At 47.4% G+C, this 11,253-nt stretch overlaps 1 protein-coding gene across 6 annotated transcripts; it reads left to right on the forward strand.

Moving 5' to 3' along the window:
- Positions 1-4,034: 4,034 nt before the first annotated feature.
- Positions 4,035-10,330, forward strand: LOC114788490 (phospholipid scramblase 1-like). 6 transcript variants are annotated; one of them, XR_003749547.1, is made up of 11 exons: positions 4,035-4,167; positions 4,606-4,698; positions 4,770-4,817; positions 4,903-4,974; positions 7,502-7,593; positions 8,080-8,122; positions 8,204-8,424; positions 8,532-8,693; positions 8,794-8,955; positions 9,655-9,931; positions 10,016-10,330. XR_003749547.1 is itself a non-coding variant. In XM_028977121.1 (10 exons), exons 2-10 carry the CDS (start codon positions 4,686-4,688, stop codon positions 9,122-9,124), a joined length of 855 nt encoding a protein of 284 aa, XP_028832954.1. In that variant the 5' UTR covers positions 4,035-4,167; positions 4,293-4,685; the 3' UTR covers positions 9,125-9,290. The 6 variants fall into 6 exon arrangements, 5 of the variants coding, with proteins under 5 accessions (XP_028832954.1, XP_028832952.1, XP_028832955.1 ...); XM_028977121.1 differs by lacking the exons at positions 9,655-9,931; positions 10,016-10,330 and adding an exon at positions 9,083-9,290 and having other exon boundaries at positions 4,293-4,698; XM_028977119.1 differs by lacking the exons at positions 9,655-9,931; positions 10,016-10,330 and adding an exon at positions 9,083-9,290.
- The last annotated feature ends 923 nt before the right edge of the window (positions 10,331-11,253 follow it).

Consider the following 11,253-nt stretch of genomic DNA (forward strand, 5'->3'; position numbering starts at 1 on the left):
CCATGACATGTGCCCGGGGAGCAGTGTGTGGGGACGGTACCGACCTCAGTGGCACCTTGGGGATGTCACTAAACCCGCAACCTTTTGATTACGAGTCCGCTTCTTCACCCGCTAGGCCACCACTGCCTTCAATGGGGAGCAGGGCAGGGTGTTTGGCAACCTGGGAACCAATTTGGGTCCTAAATTAAAGATGGCACACACACACACAGGACAAAAACACCAATATACCAGAACGTAACCAGTTATGAGTGACTTATCATGTGACTCAAGAGGCGACGTGTATAAAAGCGCTGTAAAATTTCACAGTTAGACGTCATGGCGCTTCTGTTCTAAGAGAGGCTCAGTTCGGAATAAAGCCGGGCCTGTTGTTAGCGTGATTTGGGGGAATATTCACCCACCAAAAGCCCCGTCTGGCCCACCATTGCCAAAGATCTTGCGTGGGTGGAGCTTCAGCTGCTAGAATCTTTAAGAATGGTGAAGAGGGTGAGGTGGTGGAGTCGGTGTGATGTTCGGATCCTGTGTCGGTGGCCAGCTGCCGGTCACGGTGCCGTGCGCTAATGTTAACAGTGTACAGAAATGGCTCGTAGACACGCAGTTCTTGACCCAGAATCACGCCATTCACACACATTGCTGATACCATCTATCTTTACGCGTAGGACAGTAGCCTGCTAACTGGGCTGTTAGCCGCAGAGCTAATGTTACGGCCATATTCTGAAGGTAAAAGCTAGCCATCCATATACAGCAAAATGATTTAGCATTATACATTGACGTACCAATCCATACTTTATTTTCAGCTGTTCAGATAGGGGAACTTGTATTAATGTTAGATAATCTCACAAAGTCACATTTTCACATCAGGGGACCTTTAAAACTTGTTGGTATTAATGTGTGTTAATATGAAACGGTCAAACCAACATGAATTTACCTGATTAGCAAGGGAATTAAATAATTTTTACGACGTGTGACACCACCTAAAATCTCGCCCAGGCCTCCAAATTTGAAAGGGTCCGGCCCTGTCCTGCGTTAAGGTGGACATCTAAATATTCCTACTGACCAGGTCCAATATTCCCTGATGGTGGTGGCCTATTTCTCAGGATCATTTTTTTAAGTGTGGTCTTGGCTTCCAAATTCTCCAGAGCTAAATACTGAAAAAAGAGTCTGATTCATGGAGGTACTGCTACTGACTGCTTGATGCCAGACGCCACAGCGGATACCTTCAGAGCTCCAGTGGAGTCGTTGCCTCGACCTGTTTTGTGTATATCTTCATAAAGTCTTTTCTTGTGTGTAAGAGAAGTGAAACGAGACGCCCCTGCTGACGGTGGGTTTTGGCTCCAGTTCCGAGAAGAAGGGAACAGAGGGCAAGTTTCAGAGCTGATCAATAGTCAGAAAGATGCGGGTGGTTCTGGTTCCACGTTCTGCTGCTCGTCTCCACGGAGGCGAGTCGATATGAGAACCAGGACGAGAAGCGCCGCGGGCTGATGGACAAGGCGATCAAGGAGCCCAGCTACATCGACTTCATGCATTTGGTCTCCAGATTTGGATCATCGTCGCTGCTGCCACAAACTCCCACACTGTGCATGATTTGGTTGTGTGCTGAGATGCACGTAAAAACATTTTCGACACGACAGGAGGACGAAATGAAGGCTTTTGTACGAGTTTTGCCGCACACCTCCACCTGCAAGCGCAGCGGCTACGTTCACCGAGCAAACGGAAAGGCGACGGGAAGGTGGGTTTCGCAGCAGCAGAGTGACCTTTGACCCTGCTTTCCATCCCCAGTATGACTGCTTCATCTGCCTCAAGAATGACTGCGTTGAGAGGAAGAGCGATAATGCGAGATCTGCGTCGTTTTTTTTTTCAATTTCAAATGTGAAATTCAGATTTACTGAAAGTAGATACCACGCCATGTTTTAAAGGAAAGAAGTCGAGATGGACAGTGGAGACGGTGGGTCCGATGATAAACGTGGGCAGCGGATTGGCTGTCTGGGGTGTGCCTGATCTGCTGATGAAGATCCATAACCAAGCATTGAATTAACCCAGCACATAACCAAGCATTTGATTAAAACATGAGATAACTGGGACTTTGTTAATAAGTATGTACCAGTAAATTTCTTGGTCTATTAAAATTAAATTGTGTTGAGTAAGTTGAGACGAGGTCCTGCAGGAAATCACACATCCAGCTTCTCTGACGGGAGGAAGTGATGCTTCAGGAGTCTCTACAGCAGGGGTCACCAACCCTGGTCCTGGAGGGCACCAGTCCTGCACAGAACCTTCCATGTTCCACCACACCTCATTCAACCCCAACACTGGGTGATAACAAGTACAGAGGTTGAATCTGGTCTGCTAAATGAAGGTAAACACAAAAATGTCCAGGACAAGTGTCCTCCAGGACCAGGGCTGGTGACCCCTGCCCTACAGTGATCATTTTTTAGCTTTTTTTTTTTTTTGTCAAAACTGTGTTTCAAGATGAATAAATGAATAAATGACGTGAGTACAGTGCTGGACTGTTGATCCAGGTGAAAGAGAGAAACTTTGTTTATCAGTCTTCCACCGATCCACAGGAAATCTCATATGTGGAAATATCATAAACTCAGATGCTTCAAATGTTGTAGTGACCTTCCTTCTTTAGAATTAGAACTAGATGTGATGAATGTGGCAATACTTCTAATCTGCAATAATTCATGATCAATGATAACAAAACTGGTGGTGAGAAGGTCAGAATCTAGAGGAGAGTAGGACAGCACTACCACACACCTACAGCATGAGTGCTCATCGGGTTCAGCGAGATGCTCAGAACCTTCATACACAAGGACCAGTGAATGGCGCATTTTAAAAAGCAGGTTACAGGTGAAGTTAAACTGACACCGTGTGCGAGGAAGGAGCTTCTGAGTGGCTTCAGCTGGAAAAATGGAAGCTGCTCTGAGATCTAACAGGTACACACACATGCTTCGATAATTCTGCTCATCATCTCCATGACTGAACAAATAATCAAATGGGGGCTAAAATGAGTGTTAAACCAATGTTACTGTAAAGTTCTATGAGAATGAAAGACGAGGCCGGGTGTCCTGACCCTGCCGTCACCTTACACTTGCAGTCTGTCTGAGGTGTGTGGTGAGGAGCTGAAGTTCATGTCCTTCATGTTCTCTCTGCCAGGATTTCACTCTGCTGTCTCCTGAGGTTCGGGGTCCAGTTACCCTTCTGAGAGGATCTTCAAGGTGGTCAGACCTCAGTCTCTTCTGCTGTATGGACCACATGTTCAGGGTGAGATACAGTCCAAATTCATTCAAACGAGTCTTGTCTGAACCCATAGCAGCAGCAGGCTGAGAAGCAGGTCTGTAGCTTTGGTTTTGAAAGTCAGTGATAAGCTGCCTCTTATTGGTAACTGAAACAAAATCGCAAATCTGAGATCAAGTGATGAAGCTGTAATGAAGCTTCTGGGCTCTTGATATAGAACTTCTCCAGTTTTAACAGCCATTTTGTCAGTTATTGGTGTTGGCTGAAGATTTTGATTTGGTACAATATATAAATTTATTCCCACATCAATCGTCTGGGTAGTATAAGCATATTTGACCGAAGTGAGAAATGACTGTACTTGAACGTCTCTAGGGGTGCAGACTGTTATAGATTCTATGTAGTGTTTTCAAAATGTTGCCGAAATATGTCCATCAACAAACTTTTATGACGTGAAGGAAACAAGACAACGAGATTGGGTGGTATTAGCCTAGTGGGTAACCCAGAAGACCCAGGTTCAAACCCCACTTACTACCATTGTGTCCCTGAGCAGGACACTTAACCCTTTTAGTAGACTGAAACTCACTAAAACAAAGATGGACGTGACCAAGACTAATAACCAAAACCAAAATGAAGACAAAACCCCAGTTTTTTGGCGTTAACCTGGCTGCCCCTATAAAGACAGGGCCTGTATGCATGCTGCACGTTTTACGATACAATCAGCCTTCCACAGCATGGTGCGTGTGTGCAGGTGTGTTGTGTCTCAGGTGAACACGACTCCTGTGTTTGCACTGGTTACCTGGCAACAGCGGGTCATCTGTTCACTGCCGTCTTCCTTCTTCTTATTAGAACTGCTGTTATTATTATTGTTGTTTTTTCCCCTTCTTTTGGTGACCAGCGAGACGCCGTCTGCAGAGAACTAAGCTGCACCACTGCCAGGTTTGTATCTTATGGACACCTTAAAATATGACTACATAGGACAGCGAGGGATGGGACATGTTTGGTCAGTGCTGGGAAACCTCGGGTTAAGCAATGTTGCTAAGTCCACCTCTTCATGGAAACAGATTTCAGCAGATCGACATGCTGATTGTCCTCCAGACATCTCTGATCCGTGGAGGCACCACCTCACAGCTTTACTGGACAATCTGCTTCTGACAGCTTTGCACTAGATACCACAGCAGATACCTGCTTCAGCCGTTTAGTGGAGCTCAAGCCCATATGGATCAGGGTCGTTTTTGTGGCTATCAATAATATTAGATGGATGATCATAATGTTATAAGTGCAAACCATTCCAAATGTAGAATTTTTTATGAACATCATACTGTTACTACATGTTTCAGTCATCTTTCTGTTGTGGCTTTTTCTGTTATTGTGGAGGATTTGGCAGATGGCAGCTGTTGGAGAAGCTGAGTGAATTTAGCTCGCTGGTGTAGAGGAGGACCTTAGTGTGGACACGCATGGATCCCAGCGGTATGTGAGGACCCCCACTGGACTATATAATGTATCAGATATAATGACTGGAATATTTAATGTGATTGCAGGACTCCAGGTTCCTCCTGTTTCTCATCCGTTCTCAGTTCAGCCTCCATGTGAGACACACGCTTCATGATATTTCATAAGAATACAGAATCTTCATTGTATGGCAGGAGAACTGATATGTTGCTGTTCTTCTAGTTTACACTGCGAGTCCCCCCCAAGAGGGATTCTGTCCTCCCCCCTCATATGAAAGCACTGCACTGCCACCAGGTAAACATTCATCACGCTCCTCACACGCCTCAAACTCATCACACGCCTCAAACTAATCACGCCCCTCACACGCCTCAAACTCATCACACGCCTCAAACTAATCACGCCCCTCACACGCCTCAAACTCATCACACGCCTCAAACTAATCACGCCCCTCACACGCCTCAAACTAATCACGCCCCTCACACGCCTCAAACTCATCATGCTCCTCACATGCCTCAAACTAATCACGCCCCTCACACGCCTCAAACTCATCACGCCCCTCACACGCCTCAAACTCATCACACGCCTCAAACTAATCACGCCCCTCACACGCCTCAAACTCATCACGCCCCTCACACGCCTCAAACTCATCACGCGCCTCAAACTCATCACGCTCCTTATACGCCTCAAACTCATCACACACCTCAAACTAATCACGCCCCTCACACGCCTCAAACTCATCACGCCCCTTACACGCCTCAAACTCATCACACGCCTCAAACTAATCACGCCCCTCACACGCCTCAAACTCATCACGCCCCTTACACGCCTCAAACTCATCATACGTCTCAAACTCATCACGCCCCTTACACGCCTCAAACTCATCATACGTCTCAAACTCATCACACCCCTCACACGCCTCAATCTCATCACGCCCCTCACATGTCTCAAACTCATCACACGCCTCAAACTCATCACGCTCCTTATATGCCTCAAACTCATCACACACCTCAAACTAATCACGCCCCTCACACGCCTCAAACTCATCACGCCCCTTACACGCCTCAAACTCATCACACGCCTCAAACTAATCACGCCCCTCACACGCCTCAAACTCATCACGCCCCTCACACGCCTCAAACTCATCACACGCCTCAAACTAATCACGCCCCTCACACGCCTCAAACTCATCACGCCCCTTACACGCCTCAAACTCATCACACGCCTCAAACTAATCACGCCCCTCACACGCCTCAAACTCATCACGCCCCTCACACGCCTCAAACTCATCACGCGCCTCAAACTCATCACGCTCCTTATACGCCTCAAACTCATCACACACCTCAAACTAATCACGCCCCTCACACGCCTCAAACTCATCACGCCCCTTACTCGCCTCAAACTCATCACACGCCTCAAACTAATCACGCCCCTCACACGCCTCAAACTCATCACGCCCCTCACACGCCTCAAACTCATCACGCTCCTTATACGCCTCAAACTCATCACACACCTCAAACTAATCATGCCCCTCACACGCCTCAAACTCATCACACGCCTCAAACTAATCACGCCCCTCACACGCCTCAAACTCATCACGCCCCTTACACGCCTCAAACTCATCACACGCCTCAAACTAATCACGCCCCTCACACGCCTCAAACTCATCACACGCCTCAAACTAATCACGCCCCTCACACGCCTCAAACTCATCACGCCCCTTACACGCCTCAAACTCATCACACGCCTCAAACTAATCACGCCCCTTACACGCCTCAAACTCATCACGCGCCTCAAACTCATCACGCTCCTTATACGCCTCAAACTCATCACACACCTCAAACTAATCACGCCCCTCACACGCCTCAAACTCATCACGCCCCTTACACGCCTCAAACTCATCACACGCCTCAAACTAATCACGCCCCTCACACGCCTCAAACTCATCACGCCCCTCACACGCCTCAAACTCATCACGCTCCTTATACGCCTCAAACTCATCACACACCTCAAACTAATCACGCCCCTCCCACGCCTCAAACTCATCACACGCCTCAAACTAATCACGCCCCTCACACGCCTCAAACTCATCACGCCCCTTACACGCCTCAAACTCATCACACGCCTCAAACTAATCACGCCCCTCACACGCCTCAAACTCATCACACGCCTCAAACTAATCACGCCCCTCACACGCCTCAAACTCATCACGCCCCTTACACGCCTCAAACTCATCACACGCCTCAAACTAATCACGCCCCTTACACGCCTCAAACTCATCAAACGTCTCAAACTCATCACACCCCTCACACACCTCAATCTCATCACGCCCCTCACACGCCTCAATCTCATCACGCCCCTCACATGTCTCAAACTAATCACGCTCCTCACACACTTCAAACTCATCACACGTCTCAAACTCATCACGCCCCTCACACGCCTCAATCTCATCACGCCCCTCACACGCCTTAAACTAATCCCGCTCCTCACATGGCTCACATTCATCACACTCCTCACATAGACGGCTCATACTTATGGCACTCCTCACACCCATCACACTCATCACACTCCTTATCCTCATCTTATTCTATACTTCACATTCATCACATTCATCACGCTCTTCACATGCCTCATGCTCATCATGCCTCACACTCATTTCACTCATCAAATGCCTCACATTCATCATGCTTCTTACACTCATTACGCTCCTCACGCTCATCTTACTCATCACACTCATTTCACTCCTCACTCTCCTCCCATTCATCATGCACCTTACATGCCCCACCTGAGAGGAACCATATTTTCACCTGAGGACATTTTTCAGGTTCTCTTCCCCATCAGGTACCCATGATGATGACGATGCCAGTTCCACAAGCGCTGCCAGGCTGCCCAGCAGGGCTGGAATACCTTACTCAGGTGTGCAGCTCTTTACAACAGTACATTTTTTAGCCCAAAAATCACAAACAGTAGGTCTCATTGGGCTTTACAGCCAGTGCAGATCACGCCCCTCAAAGTTGGACCCTTTCTAGACCTGACAGGGTGTGGCCTCGTTGGGACATTAATCTGTAGAATCTGAAAAACAATGAATTCATACAGTCTACACTAATTCTCCTTCTAACAGTAGAGGATGGACAGTATTCAGAGCACGGAGAAACAAACTGAACAGCAGGTCCTGTGAGCAAAAGGAGAGTTAAATCTGGATTTAGTTGTAAATTACACATGAATGAATGCCATGTATAGATCTTCTACGGTGGTTTAGCCAGGATGCTGCAGCGCAGTCAGACGATGGTAAGATGTGCATTGGAGAACTTTTTCCTGGTTCTGCTTCTGCTGGGTTCCTGTTTGCATTGTGTGATCTTGGATGGTGAGGTTATGTGCTTTCCTTCATGCTGCCTGGTCCAGGTTGACCAGCTCCTGGTTCACCAGCAGATGGAGCTGACTGAGGGTGAGATGCAGCGCGTGTGACAGAATGGACGTTTATTGGTGTGTGTGTGAGTTGTGAATGTTCCCCTTGGTCTGTTCAAAGTGATTTTAGGGTGGGAGACCAACAACCGGTACGTGGTGAAGAACAGCATGGGTCAGCAGGTCTACTTTGTGGCTGAGGAGAACGACTGCTGTAACCGACAGGTCTGCGGACCTCTGCGTTCCTTCATCATACACATCCAGGACAACTTCGGACAGGAAGTGATCAGGCTGACACGCCCACTGCGCTGCGGCAGCTGCTGCTGTCCCTGCTGCCTGCAGGAGGTGGGCCGAGAACAGACTCTCATCATAGTAATCATATTTCAGTGCTGCCTTGTGCATGATTTGTCAAGGTGAACCGTGGGCCGGACACTTTTTGTGTGTTTGTGTAGCTGGAGGTCCAGTCTCCACCTGGCAGCCCGATTGGATACGTCACCCAAGACTGGCACCCGTTTCTGCCCAAGTTCACCGTTCAGAGCGCCACCAAGGTGCCCGCGCTGAAGATCGTGGGGCCGTTCCTTGACTGCACCTGCTGCAGCGATGTCAACTTCGAGGTACATTACATTACATTTACAGCATTTACCCACTAGGCTACTACCACTCCACATCATCTAACCCAGGTTGGCCCACACCTGATGGCATCTGTGTCCCCAGATCAAGTCGCTGGCCGAGGATGTGGTGGTTGGTAGGATTTCTAAGCAGTGGTCCGGCTTTGAGAACGAGATGTTCACAGACGCAGACAACTTTGGACTACAGTTTCCAGTGGACCTAGATGTTCGGATAAAGGCCGTAATCCTTGGGGCCTGTTTTCTTATCGTAAGTCTGATGTCTCAGCAGCTCATCATTTATAATGTCCTACTGCTCCATGTTCAGTGTGTCCTCCTGTCTGTCCAGCTCTCTCTTAAATTGATCCCTCAGCCATGAACGTCTCTTGCTTCTGCAGGATTTCATGTTTTTCGAACACACAGAAAAGCAGCAGAATTAGAGCCAATCAGCGTCTTCAGTGGGAAATATGGGCGGAGCTCCCCTGACCAAGAAACCGCATCAACTCCATCGATTTTATTCTCAGCACATTAATGTTCCTGAAAATAAAAATGAATATATGGATGTTCTGTGTTTATTCACTCATTACATATAATGTACCAAGATATTTATATACAGTAAGCAATATATAATTTATCCAGATGTTAGTTTGGACTAACTGAATCTGAACATTTAAATACAGTTAGCAAAATAAAATTTATCAGGATATTTAAATACAATGAATGATATATAATTTATCTGGATCTTTAGCACAGTTAGCATATATAAGTAATATGAATGTTTTTGGCTTTCTGTCTCCATTCTAAGTTCATCATTAGTCGAGTTTCAACATGACTCGATAAGAGATAAGAAAGAACTTATCTGGAGGGTGCTCAGTTCTACATTTAGTGTTATATTAGGTGAGAGTTTTGCTGCGTGAAGGCGTGGTGTGCTGGTGTGAATTGACGTGCCGTTTCTCTGTTTGTCCTGGAGTAAACGCATCCCCAGCCCTCCAGGTACAGGTCCTTCTGCCTCGTGGTCCTCGAACATGGTCCTCAGACGAGATGTCTGTGGTCGGCCTCGTCCTCGAAGTCTTCACTGACGCTGACAACTTTGGCATGGGGTCCTGTGAAAGTTGAGCTACACTGCTGGGCGCCGGATTTCTGCTGACCTGAGCACTTTCCATTCCAGTTCCTCTGGTTTTCCCATCACCATGAAAAAGAAGAAAAAGAAGAATTGATTGGCCTCCTTCCACCATCCCGTCTGGGCTGTAAGTACCTGAACCAACGAGGAAAGCATGTTATGCCACTGGGAAATGATCAGTAATGGGGTTTTTTTTCCCGGTTTATTTTAGGTTCATGCCTTTGGACAATGTTCTTGAACTGCAGAAGGAATTATTCGGGAGGGATTTAACCCTTTCTTCCAGAATATTTGTTGCCATTTCCTAGACCTGCAATTCAGACACGCCTGTTCACAAAGATCAAGCACTTTCCAGTAGTTCGAAGCTTCAGCGGGTGTAATTCTCCACCACTAGATGGCGTCCTTCCGTCTCGTTTACTGTCACCCAAGAATCAGCTGGTGAGAGGCGCCGAGTGGACAGGATGGACTGAGCCATGAGGATGTCATGGTGCCCACTGCTCACTCAGGGTGATGGGTTAAATGCAGAGGACACATTTCACTGTGTGCACCGTGTGCTGTGCTGCTGTGTATCACAATGACAATTTTGCTTCTTTTTTTTTTTTTAAATGAGAAAGCACAACTGTACATTTAAAAAAAACAAACATTTTTTGTCATTACTGCCTAACCCTTCCATCCATCCATCCTGTGGAAATCTCTTAATAATAGAGATCATGTACAGACGTCTGTGAAAATGTGTGAGAATGAAGCTTGTGTGAAGCTGATCTGTTCGGGGTTCTGCTGGGGTTTGTGCTGAGGAACTACCTGCCGAGTGGTGGTCCGTGGAGTTGGGAAGTGTTTGGTTTGATCAATAATGGAGAACACATCTGCTCATGCAGGGAGGAGGGGAGTCGTAATGAAGACTCACACACACGCGGTGAAGCTGTTGTGATGAGTTGCTTTCTGAAGGATGAATCTTCTCCGGAGGAGTGATGTGTGGAAGGTTGAGGTTCCCGCTCCACTGTGTGTTCTGGGTAATGCATCACCTCCTGCTTGATCTTCATTTGCTGAACTCTGGTCAACACAGCACCATGCAAATGTTTCGGTTTTGGTGAGAGGGATCATGATATTTCTGCTGTTGTCTGGCTGATATGACCATTTGAAAATGACATCAGTTGAATCTCCCCGGTGTGATTTATTCATCACGTTACACGTGTGGTCTGGTGTGGAGACGCCTGCGGCGGGTTCCTCAGACTCATGAATGATTCATCACTCCGCCAAGTCTGGCCCCGCCTTCCCCGGCGACCATGAGGATCGCCGTCTTCACCTCGTTCTTTAAAGTCACTTTCATCTGACTCCAGGAAACAGTGAGAAGAGCTGGTCCACTGGCCTCTCATCTTCTCCCACTCCCAGGCTCTGAAGGAGGCCGTGAAAAGGACAGAAGCTGCTTTTGAAGTTTCAAAGTGTAAATATGTG

Source organism: Denticeps clupeoides, chromosome 4, assembly GCF_900700375.1.
Source record: "Denticeps clupeoides chromosome 4, fDenClu1.1, whole genome shotgun sequence".
NCBI classification, from domain to species: Eukaryota; Metazoa; Chordata; class Actinopteri; order Clupeiformes; family Denticipitidae; genus Denticeps; species Denticeps clupeoides.